The 27884-nt window shown below is 41.7% G+C and overlaps 1 protein-coding gene across 1 annotated transcript; it reads left to right on the top strand.

The window, feature by feature from the left end:
* On the top strand, positions 1 to 24520 carry ABCC6 (ATP-binding cassette, sub-family C (CFTR/MRP), member 6; the record flags this gene model as incomplete). Its single annotated transcript, XM_009584833.1, has 30 exons — positions 1 to 177; positions 534 to 659; positions 1311 to 1448; positions 2513 to 2638; positions 3209 to 3270; positions 4066 to 4197; positions 4790 to 5002; positions 5892 to 6069; positions 6523 to 6684; positions 8272 to 8364; positions 8938 to 9141; positions 9749 to 9895; positions 10627 to 10726; positions 11016 to 11082; positions 11797 to 11923; positions 12388 to 12564; positions 13003 to 13170; positions 14665 to 14848; positions 15321 to 15384; positions 15900 to 16020; positions 17126 to 17333; positions 18400 to 18710; positions 19462 to 19661; positions 20360 to 20486; positions 21100 to 21201; positions 21941 to 22087; positions 22644 to 22802; positions 23044 to 23210; positions 23664 to 23858; positions 24412 to 24520. Coding segments are annotated over 30 exons (4491 nt in total), but the record flags the coding sequence as incomplete, so codon positions are not given.
* Between the last annotated feature and the right edge of the window lie 3364 nt (positions 24521 to 27884).

The following is a 27884-nucleotide window of genomic DNA, read 5'->3' as shown; positions in this document are numbered from 1 at the left end:
GACTGGAACCAGACATGGTATACAAACGCCCCAGGATTTACCTGGTGCTTTGAGAGTACAGTCATTGCTTGGATCCCTTGTGCCTATCTTTGGATCTGTTTTCCTTTCTACTACTTGTATCTTCGACACAAAAACAAAGGCTATATCAGGATGTCCCACATCTTCAAAACCAAAATGGTAAGGGTGGAGGATGGAGTTTGATCCTAACATTATCATAACTTCGATGCAGAAATTAATTTTTCTAAATCATTAACTCTTTTCTGATGATCCATCTCTGTGTTTGCTTTGACATTTACTGACTCAGGTAAAGTCAGGTTAGTATAAATCAAGTAAAGTTTTAGAAGAACTGTCATAAGATCTTCTCCCCTGTACTTCCATTCGGTTCCACGCTATTTCCTGTAATGTTCTCTATCCCAGACCTGCTCTTCCACCTCTCCAGTCTTACTGCCCAGGCTGCTTGGAGCATTCAGTTCAGTAGATCATCCCATCATCATTTCAGTCCATTCCAACATGTGTTTGCTGTCTCTGCCCAGGTCCTTGGATTCATCCTGGTAATACTGTGTTTTTCTAATGTCTTCTTCACACTGTGGGAAATAAGCCAAGGAATCCCACGGGCTCCAGCATTCTTCATTAGCCCTGCCATGGTGGGAATCACAATGGTAATTCTTCCTTTGTTTTGTCTGCATGTGGCCCAGCTTAGCCTTCCTGGGGCAGATCTTGTATTTCCCATGTTTCTCAGTATCTTTGAGCACAAAGATAGCTGATGGGGAGTAGAAGGCTGGAGACACACTTTGTGAGGTTTCTGCTATGTGATGGAGCAGGGGTTTGGAGTTGGGGCAGAACACTGGGTCTACAGCTACAGCATAGAGCCCTGTGGGCAAGTAACTCGCAAGAGCCGAGGTAGCAGTAGCGTTTAGAAAGAGGTCTCACAACAACAAGACAAGATCTAGTTTCTCATAACCACGGTATGCAATTTAGTATTTAGTTTAGAATAAAACGGGATTTCTGTTCAACCTAAATGCCTATCCTCCCCTTCTGTCGTTGCGTCTTCATAGCCTAGATCCTCCCAGCCTGTTGGCCCAGTTGTAGTTTTATTACTTGCCCTTTCTGGAGAGACATTCTTGAGTGCGAAATTGCACATAATGCTTTTCAGTTTTAGCCTTTTAGGAACAATACTGCAGCTCTGAACATCTTGAAATGTTTGGGCAAGAAACTAACTGATTTTTCTCTATTGTATCCGTTAATTTCATAATAATGTTTGGCATTCCATTACCAGCTATTTATTTCGACAAATTTGTACTTCCTCGCAGATCCTTGCCATGTTCCTTACCCAGGCGGAAAGAATGATGGGCATCCAGTCTTCAGGCATCCTGTTGATTTACTGGCTGCTCTCATTCCTGTCTGCAGTTGTGATGTTTAGTTCCAAAGTCCAGCATGCCCTGGAAAGCGTAAGTGAAATCACATATGTTTAACGTGCAGGGGTATGAAGTCTCTAAACAACAGGGGTTTTTCTGCTTCATTGATTGTGAGGTGGAGAACCAAATTCCTCTCTTACGATGTGTGCTGAGAAAAATGATTGATGACATTTTGTCATCTCCATCCATGTTATCCCTTTCAGTGTAGACAGAGTGTGGTTTTCTGAGAGCTTGGCAGACTTCATATATGAGTAGAAGCAAAATGAACATAAACACTGTCACTAAAAACTGGCCTTATGCCAGATTTTGTATCAGCATAAATATGTTGATATATTATACATTTTTATTATTTGGATATTTGTGGTGAATGTTTATTTGTGGAGCAGTGCTGGCTGGGTCTACACATCTGAGACTTACTGTCAGTGGCCATTTTCCTCAAGTGAACAGTTGTACCTTTCCATCACAATAAGGAATAAACAGAACTTGATGTTACCTGTGTGTTTAAGTAATAGGGGAAAAATATGTGGCCACTAAACAAAAGACAGGTGGGAACTTGCTTGTTCCTGCTGTGTTGAATGATACTCAGGCACCAGGCCTCTTGTAGAAATAACACTTTGCCACTTCTTGCTACCAAAATACAGTTCCAAAAATACTCAGACTTTTTCCTTGGTTTTTCTCTTTCTCATTCACAAAATTAATTGGAACGCCCTTCATGGAGCTCCCTTAGACACACCATTTATAATAAAAACTGGCAGCTGCTTTATTATATCAACAACTTATTCCACTAGGTGAGCAAGGAGCTTGTATCCCTCAGAGCACCCAAAGTTCCCTGAATAATGATGCAATGTGGACTTCTGACTTGACTAGACTGCTATGAAGCCTCACGATAAAACCGTCCATTATTTAGCATTTTCTGATATTCCAGTTTGAGGAGTTTTTATTTAAGTACTTCTACATAACTACAGTTTAAATAAATGCACCTCATGCTTCGAACCAAAACTCGGAGCTTACGGCTGGTAGAACACAAGAAGTCGTCTTTCTCTGCTGATTTTACGTGAAGGTTCTTACCTCATTCTCAACAGTATTCTGTTTTGTAGGGCTTCCTGGAAGACCATTTCCGCCACGTTACAACTTATCTTTATGCTATCTTGGTGCTAGGAGAACTTGTGTTATTCTGCTTAGTTGATCACCCTCCCTTCTTCTCTAAAGCTGTCAACAATCCTGTAAGTATAACGTAGCTTTTCATAATGCATTGCTTCATTGTTCAAACAGGAATTTAAATTTATGGGGATACACAGGAACATGAGTATCTGGGAGATGTAAGATGCATCATTCTGTATAAAGGCTGACTGTTTTAAAAGGTAACCGGCAGAATTTGGGATAACAGTACTCTGTCTTTCTATGTATGTTCTGAAAAACTAAAAACCTCTTCTATCCATACTCATGTTTATTTTCATTGAAACCAGTAGATAGTGCTCATATGCTCTCCTGTGCAGCAGTACTGTATTTGAGGTAATATATGGCAGAGCTCGGTGCTTCGGAAAATAAATGTCTTTGGGTATGAAGAATTATATTCTTTGTTCCTCCATCTGAGACATTATTCAAAGTCTAATTCTCCAAAGTCTCCTGATCCCATTGGTCCTCCACAATACTTTTACACTGTTAGGGTCAATGAATGGGGTGTGTGTAACTTTTTGATTGCTTTTCCTGGGGAAGCACAGAAGGGGATTATATTCATCTGACACATGTCCTTTTCTACATATAAATATCACCCATGTTTTTCCTCCCATCAGAATCAGTGTCCAGAAGCCAGCACCTCTTTTCTTTCCAAAATCACATACTGGTGGTTCTCTGGGTAAGAAAACAGAAAAAGACGTAGTTTTGCTAGAATATCAGAAAAAAACAGCAGCATAAGAGAAGGTGTAGATGACAGCCTGCAGGAAGTATCTAAGCCCCCGAGTTAGCTTGCGCAGTGAGGATTTAAATTCTTTTTCTGGGGACTTGAGGTATTCTCACAAGATCAAATTATAAAAATTTAACTTACTTTTCTCAAAGTAGTTCAAAACACAAATTTGTGATTCTAGATAATTCTTTTGCCCCTTTCAGCTACCCTTGCAGTGCCCTCCCAATCTTGAAATAGACCTCAGCAATCTCAAAAGATCACTGTACACCAAACACAGCCCTATCTGCCTGCCAGACCTTCCTGTAACAAATGCTGGGCAAAGGGAAAATAGCAAATGAGGACATTGGCCCAGCTTGCTGCTTAGCATTCAGAAGTAAAATTATTACATACCTTGGGTCTAGTGTCTGCTATGGTAAGGCCTCATCTGTGTTTCACTGAGCCACAGAGTAAGTTAAATTGAACTTTGTCCTCCACTGCCCAAGACCCAACTCTCAATATAGACTAGAAATTAGGACTTATTGGCAAATCCTCATTATGTTGACAGAACATAGCATAGGAATTTGAAGCAAAACTGCTGTTCCTGAACATTCATATTTATCCTGGGAAAGGATAGTCCCAAGTAGTGATTTATGTAAGTCCCTATGTGCTCACTGTGGTGCACTAACTTAAAGCCCATCTGTTTTGAAAACATTACATGCACAACAAATCCTTCTGTGCTTACCTTACAGCAGTCTGTGTGTTCTCCAGGCTTGTCTGGAAAGGCTGTCAGCAGTCCTTGGGGGTGGATGACTTGTGGCCAGTGAGGAAAGAGGACTCCTCTGAAGAAATTGTTGCCTGGGCTGAAAGAGAGTGGAAGAAGTGTCATAGCAGAACCCAGCAGTGAGTACTTGATCTAGAGAATGTGTCATTAGCTCAGCTGGGCAGTTTCTCTCTTGCCTCTAGATGATATAAGCAAATACAGTCACAGGTGCTGGTGTGCCATCTCAGAACAGACTTTAATCTCCTCCATTCCCCACAGAGTGCTAGACAGACTGCTTCAGCACGTATTCAGGCTCTGAACATAAGCTCTGCTAGGTGCTTCCTATCTGGACAAGAGAATGATCGAAAGATTCATTCCCACTGAATTATTTGTCTGTTAAACAAGAAGAAAAGGATAGCGTACATAAAATGGTCCAAGTAACACTCTGCTATGAAAACTTCGGGGTCTTTACTCTTCAGTGGGTGAGCACTCAGTGAGTGAGTTCCTTTGTGCAAAATCTGATTTTAAGTGTTGAAATCTGCTGGAGAACATCTTTCCATTCCTGGAAGCATGGAACTCTAAGTTTTTTGTGAGAGAGATCATTTTTTGATGAGCATTTATACTGGACATGGCATGAGACCCAGTGTGAGATATTTAATTATTTTTTTGAAAGCACGAGATCCCCAAGCTTTCTCCAATTGCAGCTAGCTTTCTCGTTCATTCTTTCTTTAGAAAAATGGAGTCTGCTACATTTAAAAAGGGTCAGAAGAGTGAAACTGGCATAACAGAAGCTGAAGAGACAGAGGTTTTACTGCAATCAGAGCACAGTCAGAGCGGGCCCTTACTGAAAGCGTTTTGGAGCATGTTTGGAACCTATTTCCTTCTCAGCACTGTCTGCTTAGTTATCTGTGATGTTTTCTTGTTCTCCATCCCAAAGTTACTGAGGTATGTGCATATTTATAATGTATTTCTGTCACATGTACAAGATTGCTGTGTGCATGAACTCACACAGGGATGTATATGCCAGCACCCACAGAGGTGGACACATGAACACTTATCTTTTGAAATCTCTTATTGCTGACGAAAAGAGCTGGATTATCATTTGTGCTAAGTCCACAGTCAACTCAGCGGGAAAAAAAAAAACCAAACCACTGTCTAAAGCTCTGCACACTCTCTTCACTGTTGTATTCCAACAGTGGAAAGGACTGGCTGCTCTAAGCCTTTTGACAACTTTACTAGAACAGGAGTGAGTTATTTGATGGTTCTACATATCACGTAATTTGCACAGGCTGTCAGCCACTTGCTGTAGCCTTAAGGCTCCATGTTCCCTGACTGATTAAGACCACATCTGTGCATCCTACACATCTTAAATAGCTTTAGTCAGTTGACATAATGCTTTGTGGATTGTGTTGGTACAACACAAACCTGCATTACAGCATATTTTCAAGGGCAAAATCACTTCTTAGTCATTAAGATTAAGAGAAGTTCTGGAAATGTCAATGACTTCCTTAGATTTGCATGCAATATGCTTCCAATTTGCGTATTTCTGACAAATCCATGAAATTCAGGAGCCATCCTTAGCACTGAAAATGAGGTCTCCCCTGAGAAGGTGCTAAGGTCGGAGATTGCTTCAAACCAAGAGTGGCTAAATGTCAAAAATCAGGATATTATAAGACATAGGGTACTCAGCAGTTTTTCCAACTCTTCTGCTATTTTACTGATAAACATCAGCCAGAGAGAATACAAAAAAATCCCTGGTATTTCTGCATTTTTGTGTGTCTGATATTTAATCCATTCTACATGGATTCATCAACATTTTGCTCCTGTCTTGCAGTCTTTTCCTGGAGTTCATTGAAGATCAAGAAGCACCTAGCTGGCATGGTTATTTCTATGCCTTCACTATGTTCCTTTCGGCTTGTCTCCAGACTCTGTTTGAACAACGATATATGTACATGTGTCTTGTTCTGGGTTTGAGACTGAAAACTGCAGTAACAGGGCTTGTGTACAGGAAGGTGAGTGTGTAGCTTCCTTTTCAGCTTCATTTTTTTCCTAGCCCTACAGTAGTAGTTACGACATTGTTGGTACATTGTTCTTAACAATATTAGGGGAGATATTATTAGAAACTACTTTTAGGATGTAATTCTGTGCTATATTCATCTCTGAACAGTATGTGCGAGGTATTTTACTATTTGTTTTTCAGATCTTACCTCTGAAGGAAAAGCCAAGTAAAGGAAAGAGGAAAAAGCAACATAAACTTTCTTATGCTATAGATTATGGTTGGGGAAAGGAGTAAATTCTTCATCCTAAAGTGAAGTCATATATCCCAGGCAACAGTGTGTTACCTAGGATTTGACATTTTTCTCCATCTCCTTTTTTCCTTTCTTTATAAGGAAAAGAAAGCTGTTTGATTTTTGGACCAAAGCTGTGTTTGATGATGCCTTTCCTTTCTTCTCTATCCTGCCTAGATCCTAGTAATGTCAAATGCATCAAGGAAAGCAGCAACAGTAGGTGAAATTGTTAATCTCGTATCTGTTGATATCCAAAAGCTAATGGATCTGATTATCTATTTTAATGGGACCTGGCTTGCTCCTATTCGGATTATCATCTGCTTTGTCTTCTTGTGGCAGGTAAAATATGATGATACTTACCTATGCCTTTCTATTCTAGGTATCAAAGGAAAAAGGAGCTTTCAAAATTCTGCTTAGAGCTTTGCTGGTCTGAATAACCTGAAATTGCCATATTTTTCTTAGCTCTGTAGCATGGTGGATTCACTTTTCTTTTTAGAAGATATTTTTATTGGTATAGAATCCTTACCTGATCCTTCACTTCATCTTCTCACCTGTGTATTCAGCATTCAGTCTTTTTCAGGGAAAAGACTATGAGTATGCTTATTCTGAGCTGACTGATAAACTTTTGCCTCAGGTTTTTCTCTGTCACCTCTCTTTTCAACCAAAATGTAGTGGCCCAGTGCAGGCTGAGAGTCCAGTTCCAGCTCCTCAGCATCGTTACAGAACATAAAAGGGAATGGACTGAAATAGCAACTTGACATACCTCATCCTGAAGCTTGATTACCACAAGATCAGTGAAACAGTTTGAAGCAAAGTTATGTGATATTCAAAAATAGTATTGGTACATTGAATTCCATAAGTATCAAGGAGTTTAGCAAGGAGAGAGCAAAACCTGAATTAGGAATAAAGGATGATAATCTAAAAGATCCTTTTTTCCCCCTAAGTCAATGTATGGCATTTTCTCAGCAGGATAAAGCCCTATTTCTTAGTCCCTGTTTTTGGCAGCACACCAAATGGAAGTGTGAGCACTACAGAGATGGTTGATTCCCAGGAGCTTTCCAGAGGCCTTTGAGACCTTTCTTTGCTAACTAGGACGGACTGTGCCTTGTGCCTGGCAGGATACTATGACCCTGGAAAATTAGTAGCCATGCTATAGACTGTTGAAAAATTATCATCCCTTTTCTAGCGATATTGACAAGCTGAATGTGGTTGCATGTAGTTGGAGCGTAATAAACACTTTGTTTGCTAGTATTCATAGACCATTTGTGTAGAGAGTACTTTTATCTCTCTGTGTATACCAGCACTCACGTCTCTAGCAAACATAAGCCGTCTGTAGAGAGATGTAACTAAACCAGGAGAAACAAGCTCACTATTTCAATACGCAATTCATTATGAACCCTAGTATCCAAGAGCTGTCCCAAGAGTACGTGGCACAGTAGTAATGCTACCATTTCATCTCACTAGTGGATGTAAATTCAGACAAGCTGGGTTATTTATGCTGCAAGAATAGTTTGTTGAGGGTTTGGGTTTGTTTTCTAAACAAAACCTGGTTTTGTTTTGGGTCACTTACGTATGCCAGCCAAAAGATGTCCTCCTTAACACATCCAAGAACAGATGGGAAGAAACAGAAATGACTTGAATTGCCAGCGTGCTTCTGGATCACTTTCAGCACTAATCTAGTTCCTAAAAGGGAAGCAAATAAATTCAGCAGAGCATGATGACAGGAGTTACCCGGCCTGGAGAGTTAACAATCCACAGTGCTTAAGGAGCACAATTCCCAGCAAAGGCAAGATTAGAGTAAAGTCTTAGCCCTGAGGGATGTTAGGCATAAGTTCAAATAAGAGGGAAGGTGAGCGAAGGGGAATGGAAACAGTTGTTTCTAGTAATCATGAGAAGTTCCTCCTCTTTCCTTTTCTCTCCTGGCAGCTTCTTGGGCCATCTGCCTTGACTTCGATTGCTGTATTCTTTTTTCTTTTGCCTCTGAATTTCGTGATCACCAAGAAGAGGAGTCAGTTTCAGGTACATCTTACTTCATAAAAATGAACTGGTTTACTGACTTGAATTATGCTAGGATACTTCTTTTGAATCTAAGTTAAAGGCTGCCATGCTCTTCCAGGAAAGGATCACATGGAACCCAAGGCTACTGATGATTATAGTAGGCATGCATGTTGGGGGGAAAAAAGAAAAAAAAAAAAAAGAAAAAAGTATTGTACTGAAGCGTATCACTAACATTCAACATCAAGTGATAGCTTAATATTTATTATTCATGCTGACCATGACTGTCTGAAGGAACACAGGAGGATTCAAAGCCTGCTGAGTTTCTTGAAGTTTAGAGTAAGCTCTTGCATGTTCAGTCTTTTACCTTCTTTGCCCACCTTTTCTGTGGTTTTTTATGCCAGTAAAAATAAAGCTCTGAAGATAAAAAGCAAAATATTTCCCAGCCTGGAAGATTCATAAGCAAAACAGTATACACAGCTCAACTGCAGGGAAATTTATTCAGAATTCATAGGCAGGAATAAGGTGTTTTTTCAGAATAACTGCACTGTTAAACATTCAACCTATTAAATGATAAAACTCAAATATTTATTACAGGAGACCCAGATGAAACATAAAGATGAGCGGGCCAAACTCACCAATGCCATTTTCAGTGACATTAAAGTAATCAAACTGTATGGCTGGGAGAAGACCTTCATGGAGAAAGTGCTTGGTATCCGGAAGCAAGAACTTCAGGCCCTAAAAAGATCTCAGATTCTCTTCTCAGCATCTCTAGCTTCTTTCCATTCATCAACTTTCCTGGTGAGTTGTTCACCTTCCTACATAAAACATGTCCTATTACTTCCATTTCTCTTTGTACTCCTGTCTGGACAGTTTTTTCCTGTGGGACAGCTAAAGATAATGTCTGCCCAGAGGAGCTGGTGATCTCAGAGGAGTTGCTGAGCCACAGTAGAATCAATCACACAGACATTTACACTAACAGTTCCATGGACAAGTTGCCTGGTCTGGCAGTGTGCTCCAGGCAAACTGAGCCTACTTTGCAAGAAGCACCTGAAGACCTCCAGCTAGACAGGGTTCCTGGCACAGTCAGTATCAGCACAAGCCACTTCTGCAGTTGCTGTTGCAGCTCAGCCGTGTGTGTTTTCAATGGGAAATGGCTGTGCTTTCACCTTGCTGTGGTTGCAGCACCAAAACTTCCGTAAAGCAGAACAAACGTCAAATGATCACACTTGGTTTTGTTACCAACATGCAAGACCTTTGCCTATGGTATTTGCAGGACGGGTATATGGGTGATAGCCTGGATTTAACTAAATGGGTTCCAGAGCATTTAGGAAGGGGCCTATCACCCTTGAACCATTCTCTTCCCTGTCTGAAGCAAATGGTTTGCTTTTCCTTTGCTCCCTTTCAGATTGCGTTTCTCATGTTTGCTGTCTACACGCTGGTGGATAACACACATGTCCTGGATGCTCAGAAGGCCTTTGTATCTTTGACACTGATCAACATTCTCAACACTGCGCACTCCTTCCTGCCGTTCTCCATAAACGCTGCTGTCCAGGTTAATTGCAGGCTATGTTCCTTTTTCTTTGGCCGTAAGTGGTTTTTTACATATCACCATTAACAGGTAAAGGTAGGGATTTCTTAGGGCTTTGAACATCAGGGCTAGCTATTTAATTGCTATTGTGAAACACTGAAGTGCAAGGACTTGCAGCTAAAGGTACTTTGTAGTATTGTTTTTCAGAAAGGCTCCATATATAGACAAAATAGTCACCAAGAACAACTCTTAAGTCTTCTGGGAACAATCACAAGGACCATTACATCTCAGAGGTGCTTCCAGTTCTGTTTCTAATCACAGAAGTCAGAACAGATGGAGCAAAATCTCCATGGGAGATCAGTGGAAACCCTGCTAGCCCAGGCCAGAGAGAAAAGCAATGCATTGTCCAGTAAGAAATTGGGAAATTGCACTTCCCTCTTGCACCCCAAGATGACTGTCACAACTCTTCCTATACAGAAGCAAACACTGGAAAGATTGCAGGATGAATTGAATCAAAAAGCACCAATTTCACTGTGTGAACAGAAGAGAAAACACAGGGAAGAATATGGCTTTTTGCTAAGCTAAGTGGAAATAAAGGCAGTTAACATAAGGAAGAGCTGCATTCATCCATCCAAGTCTACAGTATCTGCAACATAGTCAACATTCTAAGTGGGTCTTCAAGTTGAGTCTTCACTTCGGGTTTTAGCTTCCTTTCTATTTCAAATCTTATTCTTTTGTGTGCTTCTTCATTTCAGGCCAAAGTTTCTTTAAACCGCTTAGCTGCTTTTCTGAATCTGGAAGAACTGAATCCTGAGAGCTCAAGCAGAAACACTTCTGACTGTGGTAAGCTTTTCTGTTAGCATTGTTGTCTTATAAGGAGAGTAGCTTCCATTGTTCCGCTTCCACTCTTAGGGTGCCTACCATACTCAAGAGAGAAAAATGTTTGCCCTTTACTGTCACTTTATCTCTCAGGCCTATTTATTTCTAACAATGAAATCTAATCTGGTAATTAACCCCTTCTTTTCATACTTAAGGTTCATTTTATGTAATGTAAATACACACTGAAACATAAAGTCACATAAATAGGGATATTTCTGTACCTGCGTTTGAATTTACAAGTGTTCTCTTTCTCCTCATATTTTAGTACAGGCAAGTATCACCATAAGAAATGGGACTTTTTGCTGGAGCAAAGAAACTTCTTGTCTTAGAAGGTACAGACTTACCCTTAATCATCTCAGTTCTGTAGGTCAGCATGGATGCTGAATGAACTAATTCCTCCGGGCCTAAGTGAAACCAGTGTGGAATATCTAGAGGCTTCTGAGTTTGCTTAAACATTGAATTCTGAAAATTATAAAGTCAGACAAAATGTAATCTTGCTTTTATGCTTGGGAGCGCATAAATGGGAAGGTGTCTGTATCTGGATGTTGCCTTAATACATGGGGACTGCTTTCTTTACACAATTTTCTTGTCCAAATATGAAATTATAGTAATTTAAGTCAAAAAATTAGAACTGATGGTATGCAGATATTATATATGACATCTGTACATGCTTATTTCAAAAGGCATTGCAGTTTTAGAGAAGAAACAGTATTGAAAAGTTCTGATGTTCAGGAATGTTTTCTATCTAGTGCTTTGGGCTAGCCTATCTCCAGAGTGGGGACCTGGGTTTTGGATCTGGGTTTGAAACTCAGATGGGGATGGGGATGAATACTTTCTGGCTGGAGGTGTCTTTGAAGGGATGGCTCCTGTTCTGCTGCAAAAAGTCAGCATGACAGAGTAATCCTGTGCAACTGAGGCCTCAAGTATGAAATTAGGGGGTTAGTTGGTACATTTTTATTGCTACAAGACAATAGCAAGAATTTTGGTCATTTTCTTTTCAGAAAGTGTATATAAAAGGTGGTAAGAGACTAATCTTTTCTCTACAGGATAGATCTTACCGTGCCCCAAGGCTCCTTGCTTGCTGTAGTTGGCCAGGTGGGGGCTGGAAAGTCCTCCTTGCTGTCAGCGTTACTTGGTGAGCTGGAGAAGACAGATGGCTGTGTGACCATGAAGGTAAATTTTCCCCTGAGCATTTGCTTCTAATTAGGCTGTCTTCAGGAACAGTAAGATATTAACCAAGGCATCAGGGACTTGATGAAAACCCGTTTACTGCTGAATTTTAACAAAAGCTGTATGTAGCAGCCTGCATTTAATTATCTGAAGGTGCTTAAGACCTCTCAGATGAACCTGGCCCTTGGGAATGGGAACTGGAACAGGACTTCAGAGATCCAGTTCCATTTCCCACTTTGACAGTGAGCTGAAGTGGCATTGTGATAAATAACATCACGTACTTGTACCTGTTTCCTCCTCTATAAGATAATCAAAGTGCAGACTCATATTTTGCAAAGCCCTCTGTGACCTGTCAATGGTGATGATCATTCCAGATTTCTGTAAAGCTAACTGAGAGAGTTTTTCTTCAAAGTCAGATCCCCACAGTGTCAAGTTGAGCTTATGAAAACATTCTTCCATTTTTATAGGGCACCACAGCTTATGTCCCCCAGCAAGCTTGGATACAAAATGCTTCAGTGGAAGATAATATTCTCTTTGGGAAAGAGATGGATGAAACATGGTTCAATAGAGTGATAGATGCTTGTGCACTGCAACCTGATTTGGAGAGCTTCCCTGCAGGGCAGAAGAGTGAAATAGGAGAGAAGGTACTGGCTTAGGTTTATATTTTGGCCAACTTTTCCATGAGTAGCTACAACTTTGGGTGTCCTGCTTAAAACACCTACAAAATGACTAAACTTGCAGGAGGCAGGTGCTCAGGAATTTCTGAAAAGTCTTGCCATGATTTAATGGGGTCTGAAGCCCACCTCTTGACAGTTAACCTAACCGAAGGTATGAGAGATACTTAAGACAAAATCAACAAATCCAGGTCATTCCTGGGTCCTCTTTTGCAGGAGAGTGGAGTTGCTCAATCTGCCTCTGCATCTCAAGAGCCCTATTTGGAGGGAGGGAGAGAGGGAGGGAGAGCAGGGAGAGAAGCACTGATATAAAAATAAGGAAGTAATAAAACCTTAGTGTAAAATGGAGCCAACAGTTGGCAAATACGCTGTAGCTTTGGAATAAACAGTGTCAATACATTTTTACAGGGAATAAATATATCTGGAGGGCAGAAGCAAAGAGTGAATCTTGCTCGTGCTGTGTACCAGAAGGCTTCAATTTACCTTCTAGATGACCCCCTCTCAGCTGTTGATGCCCGTGTCAGACAGCATATTTTTGAACATGTTCTTGGACGCAACGGCTTACTGAAGGACAAGGTGTGTTATAAATCCTGAACTGTAAAAGATTGCAAAATGTCTCTAATTATCAGGGCCCTTGAAACATTTCCAGTAAGGTGGGTTACTCACTTTATCAAAGGATCCCTAATTCTTTTTTGCTAGTGACAGCAGGTACTACCGTTAACAACAGTGGAACTGGAATGGGTAACCTCTGCAGTCCACACAGCACATGGAAGTCCTGCAGTGAATCTCATCCAAGAGGCAGAAGACTGAAAAGTTAGGTTCTCCTGAAAGACTGTCTTTATCCTCATGCAAACCACATGCCTAGCTCCAGCCTTACTTCTACAGCAAGTTTATAGTTCTTTGGTCTTCTGTCAACATTATCCTTCTCCCTTTTTGAGATTTACTTCTAGTATAGTTACGAAGAGCTGTCTGATCTCTTCCAGCTCATTGTATCTTACAATGTCTAATCCCATCACTTTTGAATAGTTCAGTGGCACCTTTACAGTTCTCATCACCCAAATGGTCATGACTTAAACTTCAGTGTTAAAATCCATGTTAAAACACTTCACTTCTATTCTTTTTTGCATTGGTTGCATTTTGTTATTCCTTGGTATTTCTCCTCTGTCAAGCAGTCTGGATAATAAATGTGGTTACATGAGAAGGGATGCTAGGACAGTTCTATTTGTTTCATGGTATAAATTGCCTACAAATACTTGATTCAATTTCACGTTGTAGAAGGAAAATAGGTAATTTCTTTCATTAGAAAGTCCAGTTAAAACAGACATGTCTGGTTACAGATACTTTTCTCTTCATGTGTAGATTGGTTGCAAGTATCAGAATGTAATTATTGTATTGAAACATAGAAAGACTGGCAAAGAAAGAAGGTATCAGACATAAGCAGTACTCAAAGGGCTTGACTGTATATTAGAAATATATAACATGCGAATTTTTTATCTAGGGAAAAATTACTTGTCTTATATCCTTTCCTATATGTGTGCAGATATGCTCAGAAATTTAAATGAAAAGGAGCTGCACTCTAACTCCATTCAGGGTGATGAATTTTCAGGCACAAATTTGATTCTGAAATACTGATATCAGTGACAATAAATGTGACATACTCTTCAATTAACATCATTCTACTTAAGAGCTTCAGCCTGAGGGGAATCAACAATGGAAGTGGGCAGTGAGCTAAGCAAAAGGTCCTCTACACACAGGGTGCTAGCTTGGGACTTCAGGCTTCACTTCCCATCCTCACTCTTTTATGCTGTGCATGACACAAAAGAAGTTGATTCACCCTTTCGCTCCCAGGTTCTGCACTTTCAAAATGGGCACAAAGCTGTGCTGCAATGATAAGCTTTATCAAAGAGACAGTCAGAAGTTATAGGAATAAATAACAAAAATATCTCCAAGTTAGTAAAAATCATAGCTCACACTGAATACATGTCTTTCTTCAGAAGACAGCTGACTGCAACAGCTTGAGTGAGCAGGAAAACACCAGAACAACTGTAACTGTTCCCTCTATTCAAGCAGACTCGTGTGCTAGTGACTCACACAATCAACATTTTGCCTCAAGTGGACAACATTGTTTTGCTGGTGGATGGAAGGATCTCAGAAATTGGTTCCTACCAAGAACTTCTACAGAGAAATGGGGCCTTTGCAGAATTTCTTCATTCACACGTTACAGCAGAAGAGAAGGCAGGCACTGGTTTTCCAGGTAACCCAAATGAGTTGGAATCATTCTTCCTATCAATCAGTGGTTTCCTTAATATTATACTTAACATTAAAGAACTGGGGGGGAGGGGGGGCCCGCTGCTGTTCACACTCGGGAAGAGGGAAAAGAGAATAAAACTGGAAAAGCCAGTCTTACATTTGTTCTATTATGGACATTTAAAGCAGACATCCAATCACAGTAAACTGGGGGGGGCGGAAATATGCCTGTCAAATTAGCTGACTCATCACCTCAAATTTGGTTCTTGAATAAACAGTTCCATCTTAGTAGACAACAATCATGCAGTAAACAGAATTACCCACTATATGTGCTATTCTTCAAGCCTCACCTTGATATTTCGACCGTTAGAAACAATTCTTTGTAATGAATCTGTCCTCCCTATTACCAGTCTGTCAAAAGCTATACAGGACAAAATGGGATTCTAAAGCATTTAGAAAAAAAGTACATTTATTCACAGCTATAGGAGACACCAAAGGCACCATCACCTCTCGAAATGGTCAATCACAGGAGAAGCTCTTCAGGTAAGCTTAAAGCTGTCTCAGACACTGAAGAACTGGCCCCAAAAGCCCATACAAGCCTACATGGAGGCCTGAGTATGATACAGGTTTGTGATTGATCTGTAAATTAATAAGAGCAAACAAGCAAAACTCAAGAATAGGTAGGAAATTGCTCTTGAATGTGGATGTTGACTAACATTTTCTCCGTATTTCACAAGGAGCCAGAATTTGTTCCAGAGCTCATATACAAGGCGTGTTGATACATTTGCTTGCTGTTCACTTCCCAGTGGGGCCATAACATCTGACTCATTTCAAACCAGCTACAGCTAGTGAATGCTTAAAGCCTCTGTTAATAGTTTGACAGAGCCCAGTCCCTGTGATAAATATGGACAATGGTTGGGGTCACTCTGGAGGACCCCGAAAACTGCAGCCCTCAAAATAGGCATGAATATAGGGGTGGATGGGTAAGGAGATCCAGCTTTAAAATATACTCATTGCCTTGGCTAAAAATTGAAAGGATTTTTGTTTTCTTTATGAAGTGACAATTCAGTCAAATCTTCTGCTATGGGAAGGGAGACCATTCCTGTAAGTCAAGACTGTACCACTGCTGCAGCCACCAAAGGAAGATTAACCAAGGGAGAGAAAACTCAGCATGGCAGGGTAAGCACAGCACCCTCCTGTAAAGGCAAAGACACGTACCATGGGTTTATTACTGACCCATTCATGGCAGGTGGTTCAGCTCACTGCCTAAGTTAAACCAGTGCAATCCCAGGGAAGCCAGCCGAGCTGTACAAGTTTGCCCTAGAAACAAAGTCATTTCAGCATTATTTTACATAGCACCTTCTATGCAAACTGTATCTCCCTGGATGCCCCAATCTAAGCACTGGTTCCAAAATAGGAATAATGCAGATACATTGCAGAGAGCACATTATGGAAATGAGAGGGGAAAAAAAATAAATTATGACCACTTGAGGAGAGAGATCCTGATTCAAGAGTTAACCTGAAAGGGGAAAACACGCTGAGGCAATCGGGGTGAGGTGGTGGTAAGGCACAGAAGAGGATAGATTACAAGGGACTTGTAATCTTGAATTTGTCCCTAAACTCTTGTTGAGGCTGGTGGGAAGGGGCAAAGAGGCACATCAGTGTTCTTATCTTGCCCAAGGGAAACACCTCAAAAGGAGGGTAGTGTGAAAGGCAAGAAGCAAACGTGGGATTCCAGCTAGGAGGAGTCGGGCATGAATGAGGTGTGTATTCAGGGCACATTGTAGCAGCAGTAAAACGTGGGGAAGAAACAAATACCTGAGGCTACACACTGGTACTGAGAAGAGATGAGAGTAAGAAGTCTGGCACCCCCAAAGCGGGGCTGCTCTTCCCTTAGGGAAGCACAGTATTAGCCAGACTGGGATTCTCCTCACCTCTGCCGATCAGGAGTTACTCACACAAGCAGTTAGCGGGATACATGATAGTTCTCACTCACGCCGACAACAAATGAAAACCACTACCTGGCATAAGGAAAGCCTTACGTGCATTCCAGCAGTAACAGGAGCCTATTGCAGTAACATTCATCAGTTGATAATAATCATTCAAAACAATTAAGTTGAATGAAAAGAAAAAAAGAATTAACATGGTTGCTATGGCCCGTGACATACAACCGAGTAGCTATGCCATAATAAATCATTCCTTGTTTTGGAGCTGCTTTTCCTTGCTAACAAGCTTGATCCTCCCAACCTCTCCTCCTATTTTTCCCCCAATTGATTCGCTCTAGGTTAATACTTCGATTTATGCAGCCTACCTGAAGGCGACAGGCTTACCACTGTGTGTGTACATCATTCTGTTGTTCACGTGTCAGCAAGCCGTGTCATTTTCTCGTGGTTACTGGCTCAGCATGTGGACAGACGACCCTGTTCACAACGGGACACAACAGCACACAGAGCTGAGAGTTGGAGTCTTTGGTGCACTAGGAGTCATTCAAGGTTCGTTTAACTTGCTCACCTAATTCTTCTCTGTATTTCCATCTCCCTTTCCCATACCCAGATGTTTTCTCAGAATATAAACAAGTGCATACCCATGGGCTCTTAGCCTCCTGGGCTTTTGGCACCAGCCCTAAAGGTTTGGCATGGGACCTAAAACTACAGGCTCTGACGCACAAAGAGGATTTCTAAGGGATCTGAACAATATTTCCAGTGTTACTGCATGAAATTCTACTTCATGGTATGCTAGAAGTGTTCTCCTGTGCCTTTTAAGCAGACCACGATGAATACTGTCTTCCTCTATATTTCCTGCTGGAACTAAATAACCTGAGCCCCTAAAATCATTCAGCAATGGAAGAACTACAACATCCTTATATTTCTATCCTCCCCCCATGTATCCAACATTTTCTGCATATCTTTCTTCCTCTTATCCCTTTCCGTTCCTCCAATATAAATTAATGATATCCAAGTGCAAGCAGTGGCTCTTCTCCATGCTGAATTAAATCTTAGTTTAGGTCTTTTGAGTGTAAAGAAAGAGAAAAAGAGGAACTTCTGGAATTTTACATTCATTTAAATCTTTCTCTTTTTTTAAAAAAAAAAAAAAATCACTTGTTTTAGGACAGAAATCAAATCTGGAAAAATCTCAGCCCAAGTGACAAAAGATTGAGAAAGCTTTGAACAAGTTGAAAAGAGTTGGAAGGGTTGGATACCCTTCTGTGCTAACAGTGAATTTGTAGGCAGGAAACCTAAGACTTTGAGTAATTCAAAGTAATTCCAGTCAAACTCATTTTGTGAAGAATAAAGAATTTGTCCTGTGTGTTTAAGTTGCTGAATCCATGGCCTCCATCAAGCTTGCTTAGAAGGTCTTCCGCCCCTCTGTAACTACCCTGCAGGAAGGGTAGTTTACCATGCAGTTCTGAGGCTTGGCTTAATTGCTACCAAAGAGAAAATCAGCTCCTTTCACTAGTATAGCATTCACAGTACTAAGTGAAAATCACGATCTCGCAACGGGGAACTCCAAGGTGAGTTTGTTCAGACCTAGTAATAATTATTATTTTTTATATTGCAGCCCTTGGCAGATTTGCCTCCACAGCAGCCGTCCTTCTAGGTGGTGTGTTAGCATCGCACAAGCTGTTTCTGCAGTTGCTGAGGAACGTTGCTAGATCCCCAATGGTCTTCTTTGAGCAAACACCCATTGGAAACTTGCTGAATCGCTTCTCCAGAGAAATGGATGCTATTGATTCTGTCATCCCTGACAAGCTGAAGTCCTTGCTGGGATTCTTATTCAACTTGCTGGAGATCTACCTTGTGATTATAGTGGCTACACCAAGGGCAGCAATGGCCATAGTGCCCTTGACTGTTCTTTATGCTGCATTCCAGGTAGTTGCTCAGAGATACACAGACAGGAGGGGCTGAAGCAGCACGGCCACATCCCTGCAGAAAGCCTCCTTCCATTTCTTAGGAGTGGGGACATGCAGAAACTAGTTTCATCATCTTGAATTGCATCTGAACAAGAGTAATGTCAGTGGCTCTTCCCACATCACCCCCATCTTCCAAAGCATCCCAGAGACCTCACAAAGAGGCTTGTGCTTTTCTGATGTCCAGATCAAATCCTACCTAGAGCTATACTTGTCTCCATTAGTGTAAATGCAATCATATTAAGACCAAAAGCATTTTTCCTTTCCTCCAGAATTCCTACGCTGCTTTTTAATATATCCATATATGCCATGCAGTTCTCCCATTGGGCTCTGAAACCTCACATGCTTTGCTATCTAAGACTGAACATGAGGGAAGGGCAAGTAAGGGTGCAAGTACGCCCCTGTTCTCCATCAAGCAAAGGGCTGGTCTACAGGAGAAAGTAAGTGTGAGTTTAGAGGCTTTGCGAGTTCAGAGTACCTTGGCTTCTTGCATTAACTAACCATGGGGTTATTCTTAATGAAGATAGGACACAACACAGGCAGAAACGCTACCTCACGTTTTAAGGACATATCCTACCTGCACATTAGGTTTTATAACACTAGGATAGTACATATTATTGAACTTGTTGAGCCCTTCCCAAATTTTCTGTGGAGGACCTCCATGGAGGCATAAACCTTTTAATTACATCCTTTTCCATTTCCCTTTGTACCAGCATTTCTATGTCATCCCCTCCTGCCAGTTGAGACGCATAGAGGCTGCCAGCAGGTCACCGATCTACTCCCACATTTCAGAAACTTTCCAAGGGAGCAGCGTGATCCGTGCTTACAAGGACCAGGAGAGATTTATTTTGAAGAGCAATTTTCTAGTGGATGAGAATCAGCGAATATGCTTCCCTGGAGTAGTTGCTGACAGGTACAAATCTGCAGTGTAAAGAAAATGATAGTTTATTCCCATGGCCTTGGTGAGTGGAGATGGCTGCTCTCGGGGCTCGGGTGGAGGTACACAGAAGATGAGACAATGGCGCACAATGTTCTGGGGGTAGGGTAGCCTCTTTCATTATCACTCGCACTGCGCCTCTTTCTGGCAACGTGCCTCTCACACAACCAGTGTGCTCCCATCTCTGTTGTGTGGCTAGTCACACACACATGCTGACACACAGCTAGAGGTATCACTTGGTGTTCAAAATGCAGGAAGCTTTAGTACATGCCTGGTGAGGCTCATCATCACATGACAGAGCGCATGAGGCCCGTATATGCAGAACCCATCAGAAAATGGAGCCATCAGCCACCAGTCACGAAACAAGTGAGGAGTACCAGAAAGAGTGAGAGATGTTAGACCAACTCATCCAAGAAGCTGTGTGTTGGCTGCTCTCATCCAACAGGCCTCGGAGAAAATCCTAACAGAGACCACAAGCCAGCCAGTTTGGACAGAGTGGAGCTATTAATGAGCTACAAGGTGGCTGGATAAGAGCAACCAGGGCATGACAAGAACTTTGTTGAGCACCCTGTACCCCAGCAGCTCCACAAGTGTTTTGCAAAGTCATCACAGATGCTGTTGAGAGAAAGGAAGAGGACACTCAGCAACAACCCTGTACTCTCCTCCTCTTGTAGGTGGCTTGCTACAAACCTGGAGTTTCTAGGCAATGGCATCGTGTTGTTTGCAGCACTATTTGCAGCAATGGGCAGAAGACATCTTAGTCCAGGAACTGCTGGCTTCTCCATTTCATATGCTCTTCAGGTAACTCAGCATTGAAGTAATACCATGCTTGCCTTTCATCAAAAGCAATTTGCATTTTAATTTTTGCAACCATTTTAATTTAAAAGAAATTATGAACTATTTCTGTGGCTTTCTAGATGCCTTCTCCTACCAAACCCTGCTGTCATTGCTGAAACCCAGAGCATCTGGAGCACATGGCCCCTTAGAGAGAATAAACCTGATAAACATAGGCACCAGCTATCTTTGTCCTCCTGCATCTGAACTCAAATTTAAGTCACAGCATGCTCTGAGCAACTGAAGCATGGTCTTCAGTGTCTGTCTTACCTGCTTGTAGACTAGTTGCACAGCAACCTAAGAAATAGTCACACTATCTTTTAGCACCCAAGTCAGTAGCATTTCGTTCTCTATAAACTTGCTGAGAAGAAGTTATGGGGGGAGCTGGCTAGGCTCTTTAAACACAGCTTTACAAACTTTCACAAGGATCCATGGTTATTTTTTAGCCTTTTAAGGGATGATTTCTCAAGTAATTAGCTGATGAGACGGTCTTAAACACTAAAACGAAGTACCAGGTACCTCGCAAGCACAGGTCAAGACTTATTTTATCTGCCCAAATGCTTCTGTTTCTTTCTGCTAGATAACTGGCATTTTGAACTGGATGGTGCGCTCCTGGACAGAAATAGAGAACAACATTGTTTCTGTGGAGAGAGTGAGAGAATACTTGAGGACTCCTAAGGAGGTAGCTAACAAACTATTGACCTTACTAGCAGAGTTGAACATCTTGCAAAATAAACGAGTAACTTTTCTGTTCCACCTGGACAACACCCCTAGTTTTACCCATTTAAAAGGCCAGTTATGTTTCCTTTAAAGATCTGCAGCATTTGTTTTTTATCCAAGTGACTAGGCTTGTTTTATAACCTCTGATTATCGTTATTTCCTTAAGAGAGTTAAGCATTAGATTGCCATTAAAATAGCTTCACTTGGTAACACTCATGGAATGAGCTGTACTTTCTGCCCATATTTGGAGTATGTATTTATTGTGCAAGTTCAGATGCAACACTCTGATAACTGATGGCTGCTAGATAGCCTTTTAGCCACTAAAAGTCTCCAGTGCAATCATTTTTGTTCTGTAATCATTAAAATTATTTCCCCATGTGCTGACCTGAGATCCTACGAAAGGAGACTTTCACAGTCCTGTTTACAGAGGCGTATAAATATTTTTTTTATGGAACCACTCAATGTCAGAACTCTGACATACAAACAAATGTTTGTCCCTATTTTCAGTTAAGATGATTGGCATCTTTGCACAAAGTAAAAAGTCAGCATTTGCAATATGAAAGTTAGAGGCCTTTCCTCTTTTGGAAACACTAAACAGATCAGGGGAATTTGGCACAGACGTCTTCATAAGCTTCCTGTTTCAGTATGGCCATTTGATTTAAATCAGCTTTATACATTGCTGTTTGTTTTTATCTGTTTAGGCACCCTGGACTCTGAATGGCAAACTTCAAGGTCAAGTTTGGCTCACTGAAGGAAGAATTGAATTTAGAAACTATAGTTTGCGATACAGGCCAAATTTGGAGTTAGCACTGAAGCATGTCAATCTAACCATCAATGGGCAAGAGAAGGTAAGCAAAGCCACTTGTTTCAGAAGAGCTACAAAGTGTGAACAGCGTTTTGCAGTGATCAGATCTGGGCAGATACAGTCCCTGCCCTACACCAAGGTATAGTAACTTGTAAGCGTGAAGGCTGCAGTGAGGTATGAGCCCATCAATCACAATGCATACCTCTTCTAGTACAAAGTAGTGTTTCCAGGATTGCTGCATACACTAGACATTCTTCTGAGTGAAATTTCATTTCACAGAGGGTTAGCAGACTTACAGCAAAGGAATTTCACTTTTTAAATGTAGTGCCACATCAAGACCCTGTTCTAGCTGCTAAGTCTTGTAGCTATTCTTCCCATCAAAGGCTTTCAAGATTCCCTTTCATACAAAACAATTACTAGTTATAAATTATTACCTTTAAGAATGTATTGCTAGAGTACGTGAATCTTGAGCAGCCCTAAAGATTTGATCCATGCAAAGCTGTCTCTCTTCAAAAGGCCAAGAGGAACTACGTGACAGGTCTGTCCAACTGTGGAAAACGATCAACATCAAAACCAAAGTTTTCCATTGCACTTTACAGATCGGCATAACTGGAAGAACAGGAGCTGGGAAATCTACTCTTGCTGTGGGACTGCTGCGATTAGTGGAAGCTGCAGAAGGAGCGATCCTAATTGATGGACTAGATATTGCTCAACTAGGCCTCCATGACCTAAGAAACAAGATAACTGTCATTCCCCAGGTATGAAATTAATTTCCAAAATGCTTCAGCAGTGTTGTAAGTCTTAACACCTAGGAAGGGTTTATAAAGATTTTGTGAGAGAAGGGACATTCAGAAATTTCAAAGTTGGAAATAACCTCTATGCCATGCTAGTCTTCCATTCAATATAACATTAGCCACAGATTTGCACCCAGCAGGGAAAACCGGAGAGCTCATTTTTATAACTCATTTCAGGAGTTGTTTGTACTGTCTCTCTGCTCAGGACCCAGTTTTGTTTTCTGGCTCTCTAAGAATGAATCTCGACCCATTAAACCGATACACTGATGCAGACATCTGGACAGCTTTGGAACTGACTCAGCTCAAGAACTTCGTTGCAGATTTGCCAGATCAGTTGGAATATAAATGCACTGACCAAGGCGAAAACCTAAGGTACCTTATCTGCAGAAAGACAGTGGCAGGGCAGTGCCAGCCTATGGGCTAGGAAAACATAGAGCTAGTGGGACAAGGAGTCTAATTCATTTAAAAAAAAAAAAAAAAGTGCCCAGACAGCAAATTGCTGCATTATTGTCCTGTTTAGCAGCATGAAATCAAATCATACGACACCAAGTGGAAGACCTTTGAGACGTAATCATTGTGGTGGCTTGCGTCTGTGCAGTACTTAAAACACTGGAACCCTGTTCCAGGTGCAGATCTCCTGGGTGCTATGGTAATACACTCCCTTCATTTCCTTAGGTTGTTTCATGCAGTGCCACCAGCCTCAATCACCCTTTCAGGGAAAGGAAACAATCACCTTTTCATTGCTATTTTCAAATTAATCACGTATTCTGACCCCAGGAAAAGTGACTACTGCTCTCAGTTTACCATCCCTCTTCTTACTTGCAGCACTGGTCAGAAACAGCTGGTTTGTTTGGCCAGAGCACTTCTTTGGAAAGCCAAAATTCTCATTCTAGATGAGGCCACAGCAGCAGTAGATTTAGAAACTGATCTTCAGATTCAGTCCACCCTGAGGGCTCAGTTCAAAGACAGCACAGTGTTAACAATAGCTCACCGGATAAACACCATCATGGACTGCGACAGGTAAGATCTTCAGCCACTTTCCTAAGGAGGAAGGAAGACACAGGCAACCTGTGTGAACTAGACAAACCCCACAGAGTGTTAGTGAACAGCAATTTCATTTATGTCCTTTTCTTGTTTAACCCTCAAAGCTTTGCTTTAGAAATTGTAGGAGCCATCTTACATCAGCTAGGCACCAATAGGTTAATCAAAGATCATTTATTCCCACGTGATGCATTTCACGCTGTGTCATACCCCTTTTTCGCCCACTGACAGCAAAACCATGGCTACAGCGCTTTGCTTCATCTTAAAATCGTGAAGCTAAAATACACATCCACAAATCTTACTCCAGTCTCAGTTGCCACAAAACTCTCCTCCCACAAACTCAGTACTTGAATAGTCACTCATCAGAAACCTGTTTATATCCCACAGCTGTTTCCCAGCTGAAAACTGCTGGAAAGGTTGGTTGAGTAACAAGCAAGTACTGAAATTTATTTTAGAAATAAGTAGAAATAACTAAGTTTATTACAGCTGCTGGCGTGTCCCCAAGCTTACACTTCTGTTTTAACCTTCACAGGATTTTAGTCTTGGAAAATGGTGAGATAGCTGAATTTGATACTCTGGAACACTTAATAGCTCAGAAGGGACTGTTCTACAGACTGATGGAAGAATCGGGCCTTGCATGACTCACTCATGGAGTATACCATAATGCCACCACTATCAGGAGTAATTGATCTCATAATTGAGTTATCTTGGTTTTACTCTAAAATGCCTGACACTCAACCAAATCTTGTTTAAGCTATAACCATAGTGAGCAGATGAGAAGGGATGACTTGGGATACACGTTATTTCCGGAGGAAACTTAGCAATTCCATTTTCATTATGTTTCCAGGTACCAAAACCTCACTCTTCTGTTGAAAATGAGCTAGTCAGAACTTAACCGCCTTGTTACTTTTATGGTATAAAAGCAAACAAGCCAAAAGAAAAAGATCACTGCATTTCCGATTTATACTATAAGTGGAGCCCAAATATACTGCCAGACTTAAAGATTACACAGATTATTTTCAAAAGCCAACAAGATTTTATGGACAGCAAACAAGAATTTAACTGGTAGCAAGCAAACTTAACTGTTTACAGCTTGTCCTAAGTTCCAGGCAGAACTTTAATCTTTTGCCAACGTCTTAAGGACTGCTCACCTGAGCGCTGTTCTTACACAGATGCGGTGGACTCCAAGGCAGTGGCTGGATCTAGTCACCCACAGTGTACAGGCACTGGGGGAGTAGGGAAGAGGAAGTGGGATGCCACTAAGCACGAGAGCATACAGCTGCCTGTGGGCTGCCTGTTGTCGCAGCTGGGGATCAGATCCACTCCATCGCTTTCCGTGTCAGCTTTGGAGGGGCCCGAAGCGTGTCTTGCTGTGCAGAGGGCTGACAGACTGCCTGGAGGAAGAGAGCCAGCTTAGACACAGGCTTGCTGGCGCAGGAGAGAGTAACTTGGCCAGGATTGGGCAGCAGAACATCATTCCTTCTGCTTGAAGGCTTGGAGCAGTCCCACTGCCAAATTGGTTGGTCACAGTGGAGCATGTCCAAACGCCGACACCGACATTTCCGAATTGAATTTGCCACAAGAATTTGCGTGGTGGAAAGTGTCCTCCTCTGATCCCTGCAGCGTGGCAGTCTGGCAGATGGGGAAAGTAGCAGGGACTCACCTGTCGACCTGGTGGTTCATTCCTGGTTTTCTTCTTGAGTGCAAGTTTACCTCCTGCATGTGCCACCCTGGTGCCGCAGAGCCTCTGGCGTGGTCATCTTTCAGATGTTACTTTAACAAGCCAAACGGCAGCTGAAAGCAAAGCCTTCCTGGGCTTCCTGCAGTGCCGAGGAGCTGCGGTCAGGGCTGTCCCCAAGTCTCTCCTCAGGAATCACAACAAGAAAATGTGACAAACAAATCGCACTGTGATATACTGCTGTTTACTGTGACTTTTGTTAAAGCACTTCATTTTCTAGAAAGCTGAAATAAAAATAGAATCAAGTATTGAAACGGCTCTCTTCAGTAAGCTAAAGTAAATATAGTGTAAAAAGGAGTAATGGGGGAGGGGATGGGAGAGTTCAAACTGGCAAGAGTCAACCCAGACCAGCAAAACCCATCAGTTTCTTATCCGACAGCTGTTCAGTAGCCTCTTCACTCACGTTAAGAGCAGTTAACAGTTTCTGCTGGACAAGTGCCTAAGATACTGAAGTCCAATGCTTGCTGCCATACCGGTGCTCAAATACCAGGAAAGAGGCAATTTTTTCCCCCCTACTTTCTCCAAACCTTACTCAAGCGCAGTGACAAAAAATATTCAAACAACAGATACAAGTTATGAGCACTCTAAAGGTTTATCACTGGATCTGAAAACCAGGAGCATTTAGAACTAGTGAGATATAAGTTAGGTATTTTTTCTTAACTGAGGTCAAAGAGAAACAGAAGTGCCCATGTTGCTGGATAATTCTGAAAGACATCTTTTAGCATACCTTATCTCATCTTTTAAATGCTCGTTTTCCTTTCCCAAGTTGGTAATGAAAAGAGAAGGCAACAGAAGGCAAAAATAATCAAAACATACTTTCATACTGGTAATCTTTGAAAGGGCGCAGTTTTGCAGCTGGCTTGCACAAAGTAAGAGCAAGCAAAAATACCATCAGCTTTCACATGTCAAGCTGTGCTGAAAGGGCAAAAGAAAAGCAATTCCCAAAATTACACGTGACAAAAAACCCCATGTTTCAGATGAGCCAGAGTCCCCAACTTTATGTCCAAGTGGTACTATAAGTCAGAAACTGGAGCTCAAGTCTCACAGAAAAGGTAATAGTCATCACAAGAAGTTATCTGGAAGTTGGTTAAAGCAAAATATATGAAAGAGTTAATACTTGGAGATACCATCCTCTTGAAAATCTGGTTTAAGGAACAGAAAGTGGTGTTTAAAAGGACAGGTCTGCTGGGTCTTTGCAAAGGTACTTCTCCTAGATTAGACTATTTGATTGAATTATGCAATTAGCACAGGAGGTAACTACAGCAGGCTCAGAACTGTGCTAACAGCCTATTTCATAAATTGCTCTGAAGAAATTTTAAATGTTAAGAAGTAAGAGTCTGTCTAACACCTCCAGTAATCTGAATGTCTAGAGCTGATCAAGAGGAACGCCTGGACTTGCGCTTGTCTACACTTTAGCAGCATTAATTTTTAATAGCAATTGTGCAGCGTTAAGTGCAACATATGGAGAGCAGCTGTGTTCAGCTCAGCGTTAGCTACCCACTCAAAGTCCAAATAAAATCCACTAATCTAAAGAGGGTTTATTGACATCTCAGTGGCTTCCTAACTCTCTCTATTTTTCCCTTTGGAGCAAAACAAGTGTTTCACTCTAGGTCCAGTAGAGAAAAAAAACAAGTTTTTACCTAGACCACAGCAAGAACACACGATGTCGCTGCGTTTCTGCGGGAGAACCCGTATTTCCAACTACGCTCTCGGCCGGGTAGGCTGAGCCGTGTTCCAGCCCAAGGCAGGCTGCGGCTGGACGGCCAGGCCAGGCCATGGAGGGAGAACCCAGAGCAGGGGGTTTGGGAGCCTGCGGGCATCGCCGCTACACAGCCCCTGCGAGACAGCCCAGCCCAGCCGGAGCGCGTGCCCGCGGCAGCCCTGCATCCTCGCAAAGCCGCCCACTCTGCCAGCTGAGCCAGTATAGGACTCCCATGCAATCGTATGAAATGAGGTCAAGAGCTGAATTAGTGCTATAAAACTCACTGTTCATTTGTCCGTCCAATCTGGACATCAAGAGTTAGGGCTTTCAATTCCAAGTTAATTTACTTTTTTTTTTTCCCCTTTCCTTTTTCCTCTTCATTTAAGGCTATCTCAAACGAAGTGAAAGCACATCATATGCAGGAGAGAAAAACAACCTAAAAAAAAAGATTCTTGTTCCATCATTCCAAGTTTAAGGTAATACCGAAATTGCCAAAGCTAGAAAATAGGTGTCATGCATAGATTTACACCAAGTTCATGCCAAACCCGTAGTTTAAGCCACACTC

This window comes from Fulmarus glacialis, unplaced genomic scaffold (assembly GCF_000690835.1).
Source record: "Fulmarus glacialis isolate BGI_N327 unplaced genomic scaffold, ASM69083v1 scaffold41639, whole genome shotgun sequence".
In the NCBI taxonomy this organism is placed as follows: Eukaryota; Metazoa; Chordata; class Aves; order Procellariiformes; family Procellariidae; genus Fulmarus; species Fulmarus glacialis.
The sequence above is the reverse complement of the archived record's forward strand: the minus strand, read 5'-3'. Positions and strand labels throughout refer to the sequence as shown.